This window comes from Eutrigla gurnardus (assembly GCF_963514095.1).
Source record: "Eutrigla gurnardus genome assembly, chromosome: 20".
NCBI classification, from domain to species: domain Eukaryota; kingdom Metazoa; phylum Chordata; class Actinopteri; order Perciformes; family Triglidae; genus Eutrigla; species Eutrigla gurnardus.
In genome coordinates this window covers 14,543,744-14,563,890 of record NC_139931.1, presented here as the reverse complement: position 1 = coordinate 14,563,890, position 20,147 = coordinate 14,543,744, and the positions used below count along the sequence as shown (strand labels likewise).

The following is a 20,147-nucleotide window of genomic DNA, read 5'->3' as shown; positions in this document are numbered from 1 at the left end:
CTTCAAGCACATTTGAAGAAAAGTTTTGGCATTTGTGATGTTTCTCATTTGTTTAAAAAAGATTTAGACCCAGCCAGGCTAGCCGTTTCCCCCCGTTTACAGTCTTTATGCTAAGCTAACCGGCTGCTGTCTCCAGCTTTGTATTTACTGCACAACCATGAGAGTGGTATCACTCTCTGCAAGAAAATTTCCCAAAAGGTTAAGATGAATAATTCACTGCAGTGGCCGATTATTTTTACTCTGAAAAAAGAAAAGGAAACCAGCAGCATGGTGATCTGCCAGTGCAATGATGAACTGGAGAAACTGAATCAGACCATAGAACTCAGCCACAATGATGATTTGAGTTGTTTAAAACTGACAATTTACAATCTTATTTAAGGAAAAATGACAGCCTGCACATATTTTGATGAATCTTTTATCATTTCAGAACTTGACAGAGTGACTCATGATGAGGTTAACAGTGGAATAACATTTACCAGGATGAGATCACCAAAAAATACAGACGGGCGACCACAGGGCTCTGACAAAATCACTATGACAAGACAGAAAAGGCAGAAGGAATATTTGGATAGCAATTAGGGTGAACTATGGAGCAGAGGGGAAAGATACTCATGGAGACGGAAAGCTACTGGAGTTTGAATTCAATCTCCAGCTGCACACGCACTGACCTGTTTTTAAATAAACAATAACTTTTAACCCCCGACCCGTTTTTCAAACCGTTTTCCTCCCAACTAACAGCAACGAATTTCCTCAGAATCCACATCATGCTGACTACTTTAAACACCCATGTGACTGCACACTGTGAAACACCAGGATGGTGTCAAAGAATGTGATAGCATACAGTCACTACGCTGTATATGTGTGTATATATGATATTTTGCAGATTATATTTGTGAAAAAGAATAGGTGCAGCTACATTTTTTCCTTTGGTCTAATTTAGATATTTGCAAAATATGTGCATGTAACTAAATGATTCATGAGCCGCCTGGTTGGTAGAGTGGGAGGACAATTACCTTTAGCTCCATATAACAGTATGAGTTCTAATTGCCTAACCTATCAAAATGTGACAAACGTCATCTCCCAGAACCTGCTCATTTGAGAGAGTGGGTGCAGAATTCCCCAGTCATGTAAAGTGAAATTTAATTTAATTGTAAATAAGTGGATTTTCATAAAAGAGTCTGTTTGTGCCCTGCATTGTCCCATCGTCAGAGAGTAATAAAACTAAGTTGTTTACACACTGTCTGCTGTGTTGTTGCTATTTCTGCTGTTTTGCATTCACACGGAAGGAGGAAATACATCTTTCAGTGTAGATCAGCTTCTTTGTGTCTAAACAGGAAAACACCACTTCTAGTCAGATGTGTTCCTGTTTAAACAGCTGTGAGCAGAACAGATCTGCACAACACCTCACATCTCACAAAATATTTTCTTAGGAGCCTTTATGAATGCAAACGTTATTCTAAATGTTTGACAGCCTTATTACTGAGTGTTATCTAAGTTAAGTCAGTCACGGGGAGCAGGTTTGAGGAGGTAAGCTAACAGGTTTGCGCTGAGAGCTCCAACAGATAAGAAATACAACAGGGTTTCTCATTACAGCAAGGGCCTGCCCTGCTGAAGTGTCCTTGAGCAACAATCTGAAATGCCTTTTCTGTGGACTGCGCTAGTGAAATGTGACTTCACCCTGTAAAGAGCCGTTAATTAAACAACATGTGTATTAGCTGCTCCCATCCAGCAGAGAGAGCTGCAGCTCAGACAACAACATCAAGGACTGTTCAACACCAGGACCTTAAATGGACACTGTAGAGCATTTGTATTACAGATCAGAGGCTGTGTCTCTATGTAGCCCACGGAAGTGAAAGAAAGAAGTTCATTTAAAGGGAAATTCTCATTAAAACAACAATCACTTTTGATTTTTCAGTTACATGACAGTGTCTCCAAGACACACAATACATGGATAATAACATACCTTGTGTTCATAATGTCATAGAGGTCAAAGAGTGTGTGCATGCATGAACCTATGAATATTTTGGATATGAGTGTATGTGGGCCTGCGTGTGTGTGTGTGTGTGTGTGTGTGTGTGTGCTAATTTTGGATGCGGCTGCAGGGAAAGAAAGTCTCTGGTGTGTGACAGAGCAACTGATCATTAGTCATTCTGCTCCACATACTGTAGAGAGGAAGAGGAGGAGAAAGATGGAGGAGATAGAGGAAGGTAGAAAGGGAGTGGAAGCCTGAAAGAAGTCTGTTCTCCACTCTGACTGTGCCTTACTTTTAATTGTGTTGTGTTTTAAAGGTCAATATATGCTATTTAAACAGCTTGTGGTGTCTCGGTTTGAGCAAACAAATGATGCAACTCCAACACTTTTCGTGTGCCTCATGAACCCACTGCTTCCTTTCACTGATTTACATACCAGATTTATCAGCCACCACTTGTGTAATCGTCTGTTTTTAAAAGAAATGTGGACTGAGTGGCCAATTTGGGCGATGTTTCACTTTTTGCCATAAAGCAAAGCAGCTCCAAACTTCTCAGCGATCAACTTCCAATACGGGTAATTTATTGATGTGAAAATGGTACATGTGACATTTTCACATCATTAAAAATGGTTCCTCTTCTTCTTTATTGTGTCTGCGGTGTGTTAAACCTCATTAAAGAGGAATGTAAGAGCATGGGAAGCATGGGTATATTGGGAAGACATTTGTATGATACACTGAAACTGCCACCTTCTTTTCTATACAATTCGTAATTACACTTGCCATTACATCAAGGGTGAAATGTTATAATGATGATAATAATGGGTCTCCAGGTTTGTCCCAATCCTTCCTATCTTTGTTTACTCATCATCTCCCTCTTCTTTACTCTGTATGGCGAATTACAATGCCAACTGTAGATGGTGCATACCGCCGCCCACCAAGTACCCAGCAGAACAGGATCTACCTTATAGGAAGGAGATTGTTTTCTCACCACCAGCTGTGTTGTGTTTATTGTTGTTGAATATTGAGAGAATACGAGGTATTTTAAATTCAGTGGCCTCTTTACCTTCAGAATATCTTTGACTCTGATGTCCAGAACTTCAGAACACCTGAAGCTGACATTGCAGCACATTTAATGAGCTTGTTTGTCTTGTTTGTTGGTTCTCAGAGAAAAGAGATGAGTTGTTTGACAAGGATGGACATGAAAAACACTACCGCAGATGTTTATGTTTGAATGGTAGTGTGTCTCTTATGTGTTTCTGAGTGTGTCTGTCCTCCAGAAGAACCCGGAGGATCAGCTTTAGAACCACAGGGGGGCTCGTAGGAAGCAGCTGAGTCAATGCAGGAAAAGCTCACAGAGTAAGGAAACACCAGTCAAACAATATGTTCTCTCGATACGTCAATTATTTTTTTTTTTTTACATTTTTAAAAAGATATTTATCTTGCAGTTTAGCGTTTTAATTGATAGTAGATGGTGGTCTAGAATGGAGAGGAATTAAGTGAGGTGAGATGTTGAAACCACTTGACAACATGACCCTGTTGCCTTTGTTACCAAATGACCAAATGGCCACTGTACTATGACTTTTCAGGATTTTTTTCAACATACTATACTATGTGATTTTTTTGACATACTATACTATGACGTTTTTTCGACATACTAAACTATGACGTTTTTTCGACATACTATACTGTGATTTTTTTGACATACTATACTATGATGTTTTTCGACACACTATACTGATTTTTTTCGACATACTATACTATGACTTTTTTCGACATACTACTATGACTTTTTCGACATACTATACTATGACGTTTTTTTACATACTATACTATGACGTTTTTTCGACATACTATACTGTGATTTTTTTGACATACTATACTATGATGTTTTTCGACACACTATACTGATTTTTTCGACATACTATACTATGACTTTTTTAACATACTATACTATGTGATTTTTTTGACATACTATACTATGACGTTTTTTTGACATACTATACTATGACGTTTTTTCGACATACTTTACTGTGATTTTTTTGACATACTATACTATGATGTTTTTCGACACACTATACTGATTTTTTTTCGACATACTATACTATGACGTTTTTTTTGACATACTATACTATGACGTTTTTTCGACATACTATACTATGACGTTTTTTCGACATACTATACTGTGATTTTTTTGACATACTATACTATGATGTTTTTCGACACACTATACTGATTTTTTTCGACATACTATACTATGACTTTCTCTACATACTATACTATGACGTTTTTTCGACATACTATACTGTGATTTTTTTGACATACTATACTATGATGTTTTTCGACACACTATACAGATTTTTTTCGACATACTATACTATGACATTTTTTTGACATACTATACTATGACGTTTTTTCGACATACTATACTATGACGTTTTTTCGACATACTATACTGTGATTTTTTTGACATACTATACTATGATGTTTTTCGACACACTATACTGATTTTTTTCGACATACTATACTATGACTTTCTCAACATACTATACTATGACGTTTTTTCGACATACTATACTATGACGTTTTTTCGACATGCTATACTATGACTTTTTTCGACATGCTATACTATGACTTTTTTCGACATACTATACTATGACTTTTTTCGACATACTATACTATGACTTTTTTCGACATACTATGACTTTTTTTGACATACTATACTATGATGTTTTTTTTTGACATACTATACTATGACATTTGTTCGACATACTATACTATGTGATTTTTTTGATACACTATACTATGACGTTTTTTCGCCATACTATACTATGACGTTTTTTCGACATACTATGACGTTTTTTCGACATACTACTATGACTTTTTTTGACATACTACTATGACTTTTTTTGACATACTATACTATGACGTTTTTTCGACATACTATACTATGACTTTTTCGACATACTATACTATGACTTTTTCGACATACTATACTATGACTTTTTCGACATACTTTACTATGACTTTTTTCAACATACTATACTATGACTTTTTTCGACATACTATACTATGACGTTTTTTCGACATACTATACTGTGATTTTTTTGACATACTATACTATGATGTTTTTCGACACACTATACTGATTTTTTCGACATACTATACTATGACTTTTTTAACATACTATACTATGTGATTTTTTTGACATACTATACTATGACGTTTTTTTGACATACTATACTATGACGTTTTTTCGACATACTTTACTGTGATTTTTTTGACATACTATACTATGATGTTTTTCGACACACTATACTGATTTTTTTTCGACATACTATACTATGACGTTTTTTTTTGACATACTATACTATGACGTTTTTTCGACATACTATACTATGACGTTTTTTCGACATACTATACTGTGATTTTTTTGACATACTATACTATGATGTTTTTCGACACACTATACTGATTTTTTTCGACATACTATACTATGACTTTCTCTACATACTATACTATGACGTTTTTTCGACATACTATACTGTGATTTTTTTGACATACTATACTATGATGTTTTTCGACACACTATACAGATTTTTTTCGACATACTATACTATGACATTTTTTTGACATACTATACTATGACGTTTTTTCGACATACTATACTATGACGTTTTTTCGACATACTATACTGTGATTTTTTTGACATACTATACTATGATGTTTTTCGACACACTATACTGATTTTTTTCGACATACTATACTATGACTTTCTCAACATACTATACTATGACGTTTTTTCGACATACTATACTATGACGTTTTTTCGACATGCTATACTATGACTTTTTTCGACATGCTATACTATGACTTTTTTCGACATACTATACTATGACTTTTTTCGACATACTATACTATGACTTTTTTCGACATACTATGACTTTTTTTGACATACTATACTATGATGTTTTTTTTTGACATACTATACTATGACATTTGTTCGACATACTATACTATGTGATTTTTTTGATACACTATACTATGACGTTTTTTCGCCATACTATACTATGACGTTTTTTCGACATACTATGACGTTTTTTCGACATACTACTATGACTTTTTTTGACATACTACTATGACTTTTTTTGACATACTATACTATGACGTTTTTTCGACATACTATACTATGACTTTTTCGACATACTATACTATGACTTTTTCGACATACTATACTATGACTTTTTCGACATACTTTACTATGACTTTTTTCAACATACTATACTATGACTTTTTTCGACATACTATACTATGACTTTTTCAACATACTATACTATGACTTTTTTTCACCATGCTATACTATGACCTTTTCAACATGTTATACTATGACATTTTTAATGATTTTTTTCAACATGCTTTACTATGACTTTTTAAATTAATTTCTCAGATTTTATATGATTACTTTTTTTCTTTTTCAGTAATTTAACAATCACTTTTATGCATACAAATACTATATATATGGAATTGTGTTGATAAATAAAAGTGGACAATAATATACATTTAATTTAATTTGTATTTATTTCAATCATGTTACAAATACTTTTAAAAATTAAATTAAAACAACAAAAACAATGAAACGTAAATTCAACAAACTGTCTGGTGAAATCTTGATTATAAACCACATTCATAATAAACATAAGCAAATATCACATCTCCAAAAAGGAGTGAAATAGATCCAACCCCTTATCCATAACTCAAACAATTAATAACTTAAAATATAATATACACTCTTGTGACTAGAAGCCGTTTCCTTGTTTTAATGTCAAGTCCAACCTTGAAATGAAATAATATTAGTGAGGTGGCTGTCCACATTTAAGATTAGAGAATCCTTTTTTGTCCCATGGCAGGACATTTACAGTGTTATAGCAGTAAATTTGATAGTTAGTTCAATAACAGTAAGCATCAGTTAAAAAAGCAATATGCAATAAGTAAACATAGCAAAATATCACTGAATAGTAAAATTCACAGTATTGCACATAGGGAATATTGATATTGAACAGTTGAATTAATATTCCATGTGTGAATGAACAGTGTTGGTTTGTTGGTTTACGGAGCAGAGTTGATTGTAACAGCAACAGGAAGGCGGAGCTGCTGAAGCTGAAGCCAGTCAGTGAACGAGCCGTTTATAGAACCAACATCATGGGGAGATGTGGACATAGTGCTTGTTGTAGTCCATTATTGTAGTTTATCCACCGCAGATCCACGTGATTCATCAGCTGTCAATCATCAGCTATCAATCATCAGCTGTTGCATTATAATGACACATCTTAGTGAAAGTGCAGTTGAATTCTCTGAGCACTGCGGTCGACGTTCCCTAAATCCTGATGAGTTCTCATCTTTACTTGACCTTGTGACATTTTCCCTCAAGGTCAAGGAAAAGTGGTTGGGAAAAGACGTTAGGACGTAATTTTTTTACTTTTCAAACACAGCCTATTACTTCTTTATGACTTTTTCATACATTTTATACTATGACTTTTTTAATTAAGTTTTTTAAAATAATATACAGAGTTTATTCAACATACTGTACTATGACTTTTGCGACATACTATGCTGTCTTTTTTTGACATATTATACTATGAGTTTTTCGACATACTATACTATGACATTTTTTGACATAATATACTATGACTTTTCATTATTTTTTTCAACATACTACACTATGATTTTTTCGACATACTATATTATGACGTTTTTTCAAAATACTATGCTATGTATTTTTTCAAGATATTATGCTGTTTTTTCCCGACATGCTATACTATGGCTTTTTTCAACATGCTATACTATGACATTTTTTCAACATACTATATTATGATTTTTTTCAAGATTCTTTTGACAAACTGTTACATGACATTCGATGACATACTATACTCTGATTTGTTGACTTTATTTCACATGCTATCCAATTCATCCCCATCCATCCATTGTCCATCCTTTATTCAGGTTTGCGGGGGGGGGGGGGGGGGGGGGGGACAGGTCGCCAGTCCATCGCAGGGCCGGCATTTAGAGACAGACTGGAAACCAATCTATCACAGAGCTGACATGTAGAGACAGATGCTCACATCTGATGCTCACATTCACACCTACGGGCAATTTAGAGTCATCGATGAACCTATCCCCATCCTGCATGTCTTTGGACTGTGGGAGGAAGCCGGAGAACCCGGAGAGAACCCACGCTCACACGGGGAGAACATGCAAACTCCACACAGAAGGAACCCAAGCATTACCTTTTATTACCTTGTTCATCATATTATACTGATTTTTAATTATATACTATGAGTTATCTAAAATAAAAATCTGACTTTCTTTTTGGCAGACCAGACTGACTTTTTGACATACTATACTATAACTTTTTTTTACTTACAGCATATCATAGTAAAACTATTTTATGACTTCTTTTTAATACTACACAATGACCTTTTTTAAAACACTCTATATGTCATAAACTGAAGGCCAACAGAGGAAACAATGCAAAAGCCAGAGCATAACTAAAGTGAAAGAGGTATAAGACGAGATGAGATGAGAGAGTGTAGAGATGAAGAAAAATGGAAAAATCATGAAGATGTAGGAGGATGACAAGAGAAGCGATGGAGGCATCCTGAGACATGATTTGCAGATACATCTCATAAGTTGGATGGATAGAAGACACTACAGTCTGTCCCTGTATAACAAGACATAAAAATGAAATATGACAGAGACCTTCCTGGGTGGTGAGCATCAGCCCTCTCCTACAGGTGGCAGCCTCGAGCTGGGTAGGCCTTAGTAAGCTATTTACAATATACTGCATGTATTTTTTTCATATTGCCACACTTTACAACATAGACTATACTCAAACGCAGATAACATTAACAAGGATTACAAAAAGCTGAGAAAAGAGGTTTAAAGTTCAGTCTAAGTGGGGACTCTGTTTTGTGGTCTATTTTACCAAAAAATAATCATTGACAACCTTTGCAAAAGCTGAAGGGAATATGAGGAGAAAACACACAAATCGCTGTAGAAAACGTGTTTTTCAGCTTTCTATCATCTCTTTCAAAACCTGTAATCAATTAATATACAATATAGTTAATTTAAGTAAGTGATTTAAAAGAAACAACCACGCAGAATTGTGAATTCCACCGTCAAAATCTGAGATGGCAGCTACAGCCACGCATTTCAATGTCTAAAAATGGCAGCCGTGTATGCGTGTGTGTGTGTGTGTGTGTGTGTGTGTGTGAGAGAGAGAGAGAGACAGAGAAGTAAACAATCCCTGAAATACAAAGACTGTGATGTTTCATTCAATACGTTGTCAGCATGAATAATAGATATGCTAATTAATATGCGGTACATCACACATGTACACACACACGTGCGGGAGCGCACTCTGAACAAACATTTGTGAGGCTCAGTTGTCATTTCACATTCAAATTGATGCAAAAGATAGAGGGGAAGAGTGAAAACAGAACGCACACACAGTTCATACATCCATAATATACAAACATGCATGTACTGGCTAACATGGGATCAGACCTGGGCTGATCATTTGTGAAAATGATCTCACTTAAAAGTTTTTTAAGCAGAGCCATGCTAGCTCTTTCACCCAATTCAGGCTTTAATGCTAAGCTAAGCTAACTGCTGTTCAACTCTTCTTAAAATGTTTCTTCAACTTCCTCTTACTCCCACTTTTCTATCATTACAAATGTTTTTCTTTCGTCTAGGTAATGAGACTTATACTCTATGAGTTGGGAGTGTTGCCTCTCAGCTTAATCTCTAGTAAATGATCTATCTGACCCAGGGGTTACTCAGCAGCTACCGTCACCATGGTGACCTTTAAATGCAGGTGGGAACACATAGCTGAATTTTTTCATGTTAAATTCAGTTGAGCGTCAGTTTTTCAACAAGCAGCATTCACACCACAGTTTCTTCAGAAGTTGCCTTCTCTAGTTTGATCCGTTGTTGTTTTCGATAAGATTGATTACGCCAGCTTTAAAACACAGAACTGAGAGTGAGATTCCAGCTAAATGTTCAATTGTTACCGTGAAGCAGAGAGATGATGACAACGGGTTTCTGACATCAAACCTTTTTCCTGTGTTTGACATCTCATTTTTGGACATCTGTACTTTGAGCCTGCAAAAGCCAGGAGGAAAACTGAAGGCAAAATAGACAAGAAATGTAATCTGAGAGTGACGAATGTGAGAATGGAAGAGGGAAGGAGGTAAAAAAAAAAAAAAAAAGCGTTAGCTTGGAAACAAATACAGAAGATCTCTTTTCTCCTTTGTGACAAAACAGAGTTGAAGGACAAACCGTGTTCTGAAAGTCTGAGAGCAGACCGAATAACAAGCCTTTCAATGTGTTTGTGCTCAGTGTGCATTTAAACGCCCCCTCACTTAAGATACCGTTCTCCTGGGAAACCACACACACACACACACACACACACACACACACACGCACACGCACACGCACACGCACACACACGCACACACACACGCACGCGCGCACACACACACACACACACACACACACACACACCCTCTATCTGGAAGAGCTGAGGAAAAATAAAAAACAGTTAGAGTGGTGGTCAGACTCAACAGTAATGAGTTCAAACACACATATACAGGCAAAAGCGCGCACACACACACACACACACACACCCACACTTGCATCTGCCCCCTGTGTAAGCTGCAATGAAACCTCAGTCAATAGAATGCCTCTGTTCATGTCGGCCAATCAGAACCCTGCATGCAGACACACCCACAGGAGGACGTGGAGGGAGTCGCTGAGGTAGGAATGGAAAGAGTGTGTGTGTGCCAGTGTGTTAGGATGTGTGGATACCTTTATGTGCTAGTGCACTCTGTGTGTGTGTGTGTGTGTGTGTGTGTGTGTGTGTGTCCCAGCAGGTTCTGATCTTATGCTGATGTTGGTCCTTTGATGGCGACTGAACCCCTGACTGCTGCTCTCCCAGTGAAACTGGAACACACACTCAGTTCATGTCAGCAAAGATTTGATTACACGTGGACACACAGGAATTCAAAAGGCGCTCTCTCTCACTCTCTCTCTCTCACACACACACACACACACACACACACACACACACACACACACACACACACACACACACACACACACACACACACACACACACACACACACACACACACACACACACACACAGAGAGACTCGCCTTTGAGTGCAGAGTCATGAACGGTCAGCGGTGGAAAATGTGTCTCCCGCGGTCAGATTTGCAGCTCAGCAGAGGAAGCTGAACTTTCCTCCATTTTATCACAACCAGCAGCTTCATTACCGGACTGCCAAAATGGAGGCCTGATGGAGTCCACTGTTGATTAAAGGGGCAGTCCTCACAAACTGATCCCAGGCACAAAAGCAAAAACAAAACAAAAAAACCCTAAAAGGACATAATGGCAGCTAATAGAGACAGTGGCCGTGAAAGCTGCAGGAGACGTGGTAATGGGGGAGAAAGATGAAATAAAGTGGAATGAGCTGCACATTTACTGTGAACTATTATGTCAAATGAATAGTTGAACATTTTGGGAAACTTAGATAGAAAGCTTGATACAACTCTCATGTCTGTACAGTAGAAATTAAGCTTGGCCCCGCTAAAGAAAAAGACTGGAAACCGCTTGCAGGGCCGTCCAAAGGCAACAAAACCCACCAAGTCCTCTAATTAGCACATCATGTTTATTCAATAAGTCCAGTCTTTATGCCAAGCTAACCAACTCCTGGCTTTAGGATTTATTTTATAATAATATAGTGACATCAGTAGTCTCATCAAATTTTCAGCAAGAAAGCAAATAAATGTATTTCCCGAAATGTTCCTTGTAAATCTTTGTAAGAATAACGTAATACAATAATTACAGTTTTAAAAGGAGCACAAATGTCATGAAAACTACATCAGAGAAAAGCTTGAATCATCAAAGAGCTTAGTTTTCATGTCAGAAATCCACAGAACACCACAGTACAGTTCCATCTGTTTATTGATTAGCTATAAAATATCAAGTTACTAAAACAATTTAAAAGAAACACTGATAAACGTGGTTGCTGTCTGTAAAAAAAAAAAAGAAAAAAAAAAAGAAAAAACCATACACGTACAGTATAGGGTGACAGAATATATCTTGTTTCAGATTCATCTCTAAAATGTTTTTTTGTTGCATTTTTACAAGATTAGACATGTGTACAAAGTATATTCTGATAGCTTTTTCTCCACTTGACAGTGAAGGATCATTTACAAAACTTAGATAATTTCTATTTATTTTCAAAATATTTTTTTTTCTGTAACAGGACAATAACGATACTGAAGGAACAGCAGACGAAGAACCAGCCTCCAGTCCACCTCTCTCTCTCTCTCCCATTCTCTATTTTGCTCTCTCTCCCATTCCTCTCTCTCTTTCTAGCAGCTAGCTCCCAGTGCCTGTCAGCAGTATTGCTTTGAGAGGCGTGGACGATTGTTCAGAGAGGGGAAGCAAGGGGGAAACAAATGACGGAAACATGCAAAAAGAAAAAAAAAAAAATAGCTGAAAAAATTAAATCACAGCAAAAACAAACATTTTGAAAGACAAGCCAAAGTCAAACGAATGGCGAGAAAAAGAACCAAATGAAAATGAAAACGAAGTGAGCAATAAGTGTTTATGTGAGTGTGTGTGTGTGTGTGTGTGTGCATGTTGGACCCTGTTTGAAGGCCTAAGGCTGGGCTTTGGATGGAGATTGGGGCAAATATAGATTGGAAGGCAATAACACACCTTAAAGGGTTACAAAGGTGTGTGTGTATGTGTGTGTGTGCGTGTGGTAATACCAGAGGATAAGAGTGTGATGTCTTATCATTCTCCCTCACACACACACTGAAAAAAAGTGCTTGAGCAGCTCCAGGGGTAAACAAACATTCATAACGGGCAGGATAACTTCACTCTGCAAACACCGGTTCGGCCCGTGTACCCATTACGCTCCCACGGCTGAGATAGCAGCCGGAGATCCATTTTGGCCGACCGTCGCTCAAAAGTTTTGAACTTTTTGTCTGCAGAAATGTGAGTCTCAGCCTGATTGAGCAGACAGAAGAGCAGCAGGCTCGGGGAACAGGTGGGGCTTTAGCAGGGAAGAATATCTGGCATCAATTGATCGGAGAATCTCAGAAAAACCGCACATACACTCACTCTGTACCTGGTTAAACCAAATTCAATACTAGCAGCACATTATCGAACCTTTCCTTTACCTCTCCTGTACTGACATTCTACTATACTGGCAGGCGTCTTCTGTCATTTGTCGGGAATATGCCACATTTAAACATCTTGGGCTGCCCTCCGGACATCACACAGCCTTCTCAGAGTGGCTAAAAACATGATATAGCCTATCATAAAATCAGACAAAAGATCTCAAAAGAGTAGAAAATATTAAACCTATTGAATATCAACAAGACAATCTTCAATCTCTGCAGCGAAGCAGAGAGAGGGCAACGTGGTAAGAAACATACAAGAAAAATCAACATGATAATCACAGATATATACTATGTATACAGTATTCTATATACTGTATATATATACGCTGATATAGATCTGGTACAAACTCTATACACAATAAGGTAACGAAGTAGGTTAAAAGCTCAGGGAGCGGAGGGAGGGTTGTTTGAATCGCAAGAAGAAAGGCATTTCTGGGACAAACGCCGATCTGATTACTTAGATGATGCTAGGAGAAGGGGGCGGGACTTAAGTGAGATTTGGCAAATCATCATCATCATTATCATCTTTATCATCATAAGGCCTGGAAGAGTAAGGCCGCCCAAGCGCTCACAACCCTGAGCACAACATTCAACAGTCTCGCCCTTAAAACGGTTAAATGAGGCACGTAGAAAAAAAATTAATCAGCAGCTAAGAGCCAAAGAAGAAGATGAGTGCGTAAAAAGGGACGTTTGTTTATCTGCCGGCGTACAGAGGAGAGGCAGGTGGGACGGGGGCTCGCTAAATACTCTAGGAAGACGTACAAGACTCCCGGTCGCAGAGTCTCCTCTGCAGCGGAGCTCATTCAAAGTGCACGCATGTCAAAGACGACTGCTTGGAGGGGCTAACGTTTGATCAGACGAGGTAAGAGAGATGTCCATGAAACAGCGGAAGCAAAAGGAAAAAAATAAAATGTAACACGGGACATTTAGAGGTTGAAAACACTGCAGCCCAAACGAATGAACGAAGCCAAACTGTGGAAGATAGCTGTTTAAATTTAATTATGCTCATGATGTAATCAGTGCTGGCAGCTTCATACTGACTATCAGTGCCATGACCTTGATGAATCTTGGACTTACTGCAATGTTTACAACCCTGAAAACACCTTAAAAAAAAAGAAAAAGGGACAAATCCACCCTCTGGGACTCCGACACTGTCAATACCTCAGCTTGTCTTGTTCAGTGCATTCAGAGTCACTTTGTGATCAAGTGTTATAGTTTTCTTGGCAACCCATTTTTATCCTACGTTTCCCAGCTTCGACACCCTCCAGATAACCAAATCTTTAGCCGTCTCTAGGATCCTCCCCGTACTGATGTTCAACCTGGCAAAGCCAGACAAAATACTAGATAAATCAACAGCAGCTGGTTTCATAGTGTTTCAGTGTTCTCAGGGTGGATTTACCCTTTTCAGAGAAGGAACTCAAAGATGAAAATGGGAAGTGCTCTTAATAGTACAAGATTCCTTCCTCTCTCTTTAAGCCTGAGTCTCTGAGGGAATCAGAAGTTTGAGTAGCACACAGATAGTTTGCCTGCCCGAGTTAGGATTGTCAAGGGGAATCGAAGGGGTGCAATTAGAGGAGGATACACGCTAAGTGTTTTTTTTTTTATTTAAGTGCTCTCTGTTGGACAGCAATGGAAGGAGTCTCTACCTCTCTCTTTCTGTGCATCTCTTTCTCTGTCTGTCGCTCCTGCTGTTCTGTAGATACATTAATAGGACTGTAACATGACTGTAACATCACCACGGCAACATCATAATCACAAGGTCACATCACCGCCGTGTCTGTCCGTCCGTCCAGGGGAAGGACGGACGGACGGACGCACCTCTCTCCCGGATCATCATTCACAGTTCATTAAAGCTTCTCGACTGTTTACCTCTTTAGAAAAAAGTACTCTGACATAAATCTATTACATGAAAATAAAACACTCATATTTTCCTCTATAGAAGCATGTGTGTGTGTGTATTACATGGAGGTGAGTATTTACATGCGTCTGTGCATGTGTAAGTGTGTGTTTATGCCGAGTGTATTTACATCTCGCGTGTGTTCTCAAGCGTTCCCATGAACACCACAAGCAGAGCGGCGTCGACGGAGTCCTGCGTGTGCAAAGGTTTCAGGAGTTTCCTGTGATGCTGCCTAGTGTCTCCGTCTCTGTAGTAGAAGCTGCTCGTCACAGTCTGAAGTGTATCGCTGTCGTCGGAGTGGTTCCTCCAGATCCATCATGAATGAAGATCAGTGATTAGACTTGGAAACGACCGGGGGTCGGGGTCGGGGTCGACTCCCAGCGAGGGCCAAAGTTGGAGAGCCGAGTCATGACTCGAACTCGGGTCTCTGTGTTTGTTCAGCAGATGACTGGGACTCCATCGGTGTTGAAGATCATGCCGGTGGTGGGCTCGTAGGTGCCGGCCAGATAGTAGAGGTCCTCGCTGTCGGCGTAGCGCCGCGTGTGGGTCATCTGCTCGTACTCTTCCACGCTTACCACGAGGCACTTGTGGCTGACCGTCTGCACGTCGTTCTCGTCGCTGTGAGAAGACTGGTAGAGGGCGCGCTGCGACACAAACAGAGGTTTTTATTCTTAATCTACTGTACGTGTTCAGCAGGCGTCGAGCTGGAAAGACAGATGGGGATCCAAGCATACACAAATATGTTCCTCTCTACGGAAATCTGATTTAAAAGTCTATACCTATCATTTATTTATGAAATCATCTCTTCTGTGGTTAAAGATGACAAATAGATCAAGAATAATATGACAGGCTGATGAAGGCTAAAGGATTATTCAGAATTCCAGCCATTTCAATTGTTATGTCTTCCAGGGTTTCCCAAAGAATTAGTAATAAAGGGCCATGTAATACTTTCGTTCTTACCTCCATGAAGTCTTTCCTCTGAATAGAAGAGTGCAGAGCTGCTGGTAAAGACTGACCACACATCTGATCCCAGTTCTGGAGAAAACACAAGTCTTAGCAAAAAGCTTCCAACTAATCAGACACAAAAATGCATTACTGTCACGAGCTAACAGCTATGAATGAATCATGCATACAATACTAAAGAAGTCATGATAAACCTTCTCACGGTGATGTGTTTTTCTTGTTTTTAATGATACAGCAGCTGAATTATTGCAATGCGGAAATGAGAGAGAGAAACTGCAGTTCTATTAGTTATGAAATGAACTAAATAATTCCCCTTTTCAACGCTTGCAGAAGTGAATAAGATCTTCTGTTACTTCTGACGAAATAATTGAAGAAACATAATCGTCTTTCACTGAATGCTCTCAGGTAGTGATAAATCAAGTTTTGTGACTCAACAATGAGAGCGATGTTCGTGCTCCAGGCGGCAGATTCAGTTTAATCATTTCTGGAAGTGCTTTAAAAAGACTCAGGCTCCTACTTTCTTGTCGGTGAGTTTCTTGCCGGGGTTCGTCTCCTCTGGATGATAGAACCAGTTGACCCTGACCACCATGTTGCTGCCCCACGACTCCCACATGCTCTGGATGCGGCCGATGAAGGGCAAGTTGGGCCGGCCGGCGGACAGGAACACGGCGCAGTCACCGATGCGGATCATTTCTCGGCCACGCACAATAGCCTTATAGAAGAGCTTCTTAGCCTTGCCCTTCATACCGCGTCTCTGGGGGAAGGAGGGGAATATTTGGATGAATACGGTAGATGTTAGTCAGAACTTTACCATGAATTTTTCTATCTACAGGTGATTTTTCTTCTCACCTGAGTGGGTTTTCCAAACCACTTCCAGAGCTGTCTGGCTGGGAGGAAAGCAGAAATTTTGGGCCTGTTCTCCACACTGGGAAGCCTCTGACGTTTGGCCAGCTCCTTGGTCGTGGGGAGGTGGACCCCCTCTCTGCGCTTTGGTCTCCCAACCTTCCCCTCTCCCCCGCTGGGCTTTGGTTTGGGAGGACGACCCCTTTGCCCCGAGCCCTTTCCTGTAGCTGGTTTAGCAGGTTTAGTGGGAGCAGGAGCAGAAGGGTCCGGAGAGGTTGAAGGAGAGAAAGAGTGTGGGGGAGAAGACAGCTCTTCCTCCTCCTCCTTTACCTCCTCCTCCTTCTTCACCTCTTCCTCCTCCTCTTCTTTTATTTCCTCTTTCATACTGTCCTGTACTGCCGGTGGGGGGACGGGGCCTGGTGGAGGCGTATGGGTCCTCTCATCATCCGAGCTGCAGGAAGAGTCATCAGTGGACGAAGAGGACGACGAAGAGGACGATGATGAAGAAGATGAGGAGGAACCAGAGCAGGATGAAGAGGACGAAGAGCAACTTGAGGTGCATTTCTTCTTTTTCTTCATCTTCCCTTTCTCCCCTTCTTCCTCTGACTCTGAGCTGCTGCTACTCTGAGATTCATCTTTGATCTTTCTCTCCTCTCTTTTCTCCACCATCTTCCTCTCCTCCTTTTTACCTCTATCCTCTCTCTTGTCTTCCTGTCCTCGACCAGCACTTCCACGACTCTCTGCCTTATCCTTGGCCGGCATCGGTGCTTTGTACGTGGAGTCTTTCTCTGGCAGGCTGGACTCTCTCTCTGGGGCTCTGGGTTTAGGCTTTAGCAGTTTCTGACTGGCTGTGGCCGTGGTGATGGAGGTGTGATCCCCTCTGACACCCCGACCCTCTAGCAACATCAGAGCCTTGGTCTTCTTGGTCTTGGGGGAGGTGACACCTTCATGGTCAAGCTTCACGAGGGGCTCTGAAGACAGGGACTTGCGTCTCGCCACTGAGCCCGCGTCACTTTGTCCTGGGCTGGGTTTGGGTCTGGAGATGGAGCTGGGTCTGGAGGAAAGCTGCTCGGTCGGCACCTTCAGTTTGGGTCTGGGGGTAGATGACAGTGAAGAAGAAGATGATGATGAAGGTCTGGAAGTCAGTGAAGGGCCAGGTTTGCCTGATGACAGCCTGGAGATGGAACCGGGAATGAGTCCAGAGCTGTGGCTGGGTCTGGAGGTGCTGTGATGGTCAGAGGAGGGTTTGGTTTTGGGCGAGGAAGCAGAAGTGGGTCTGGGCGTTGAGGAAGCACTTGGCTTGGATGCAGTCGATGACGTGGTCATATTGGGTCTGGACATTGGCCTGTTGGTGGTGGGACTGACGCTGCTGCTATTCTCTCTCTCTCTGCGCTGGTTGTTGTAGGAGCTGAGGTTGGGTTCGCTGTACAGATCCACAGTCAGCACTTTTCCATACGTGGAGGGGTAGAGGGAGGGAGGCAGAACGCGAGCTGGTTTAGGAGCAGAGAGCTGGACTGAGCTGGCCTTCCTGGGCACCGGGGTGGGAAGGGTGGGGCTACTTGCGGGAGACGTGGTGGAGCTCTTGCGGCCTGGTTTTGCCTGGGTTCCCATCGTTGGCCGGGAAGCAGGCCGGGGCTTCTCCTGAGCTACCTTCTGGACAGAGGAGGTCCTGTCCTGGGAAGGCTTGGCTGGAGGCTGGGGTCTCTCTGCAGGCTGGGTGGAGGGAGATTGAGGATCAGCTTTCTCTCGGCCTTCTGGGTTCGCGGTAGTCTCTGGAAAAGGAACAAAAAAAAGGTTTAAGCACTTTTTTGGACAACTGTAAATGAGTTTACTGGGAAACGCTGAGTTTTCATTGTGTGGCTTCATGATTCTTGTGTCCTTGCATGCTGGGAACAGGAGACAAATGAGCAAGGGAACGATTCTGAAATGAAAACATTTGCATTAAAGAACTGCTTACCCAGTAGAAACAAGGCCAGCGTCAGCAATTCAGACATGCAACATACTATTTACCACAGCTACAGTAATAGACTCTGAACTCTACGGAACAACAGCAAAGTTGTTTGAGCAAATTCATTATACTGATGTCAGAGATGACAGCCATGATCAAATATGAGGTGTTTGATGAAAGATCTTTCTGAGCCTTGAGGTATTTTTGTTGGTTCTGTTGTTTTAATAAATTTAAAAGAAAAAAGGTGACAAGAGCATTTTTGTCTCAATGAAAATGTTAGAATATGGATAGTAAAACACTGAATGTAAGTTATTTCTATTATTAATCCTGTTTATTATAGAACAGAAATTAAAGCTACAGTTGAAAACTTAAAAAAAAAAAGGTTTTCATCGTTGCTCAATCTGTCACCATCTCCTATATTTACAAGACAGACAATCTCTGAAAAAAGCAGGTACTTGCTTTTAATGCTCCTAATGGCATTTGCAAGATTAAAATAAGAACCAATCAGAGCCGAGGATGTGAGGAGACGTCTCCTGCTGGTCCCACGGAATTATTCAAATAAGAAAATCTCTCAAATAATCTCAAATGATGGCAAATGTGATGAAGTGAAGTACTTAACGTACACTGAACTAGCTTTATCTGAAGCACATTTGACACATTTGGTCAATCATTTCTTTGAGACTTGTTTAAACCAGCGATATCAATGATACATTAGAGTCAAGTAAAACTGGGCTCAGAGGATCTATTAGTAGGATAAGCAGCGGCTCGCTTGGTTAGTAATAACCATTATTAAGTGGAATAAAGTTGACACTAAAAGTCAGGCTGAAAGCCCAGATGAACCGACAGAAGACAAAGACTTTAATTATTGGATCCATCAGTTCCCGAGGAAGCAATCCGATGATCTCACCTGGTTTGGGTTTGGGTTTGCGACCAGGCTTTCCTTTGATCTTAGGAGCGGTCTCCTCCGGCTTTGTTCCTGCTTCTTTGCCCTCTTTGCTACATTTTCGGACTCGTCTCCTGGAGCAGCTGGCCACGAGCAGCGCAGGAGACGGCTCAGCGCCTGGTCAGAAACAGAGGCAGCAGGCGTTATGGTGCACCAGAGATATTTAAACCACATGCTCCTCAAACTTCATCATGACTGCAAGGCATTATAGAAACAATATCTGAACGGAGGCATGGTGCTGTTTATTAATGAGCCAAAAATGATCAGATATTCTGAATAACTTTGTATTTTTGTGTGCGTGTGCCCTCCGCAGTGTTCACTCCCTGATA

The 20,147-nt window shown here is 40.2% G+C and overlaps 2 protein-coding genes across 2 annotated transcripts in view; both read right to left on the bottom strand.

The window, feature by feature from the left end:
• The window catches only part of bud31 (BUD31 homolog), a 68,010-nt gene that overhangs the window by 42,283 nt on the left and 5,580 nt on the right, over positions 1 to 20,147 (bottom strand). The window lies entirely within an intron of this gene.
• Positions 11,975 to 20,147, bottom strand: part of tnrc18 (trinucleotide repeat containing 18) — a 41,598-nt gene continuing 33,425 nt past the window's right edge. Inside the window, exons 26-30 of the mRNA XM_084037471.1 lie at positions 19,783 to 19,935; positions 16,934 to 18,699; positions 16,602 to 16,838; positions 16,082 to 16,156; positions 11,975 to 15,765 (exon numbers count right to left, since the gene is read on the bottom strand). Of these exons, the coding sequence (XP_083893597.1) occupies positions 15,559 to 15,765; positions 16,082 to 16,156; positions 16,602 to 16,838; positions 16,934 to 18,699; positions 19,783 to 19,935 (2,438 nt within the window). The 3' untranslated portion in view covers positions 11,975 to 15,558. The remainder of the gene's footprint in view (positions 15,766 to 16,081; positions 16,157 to 16,601; positions 16,839 to 16,933; positions 18,700 to 19,782; positions 19,936 to 20,147) is intronic.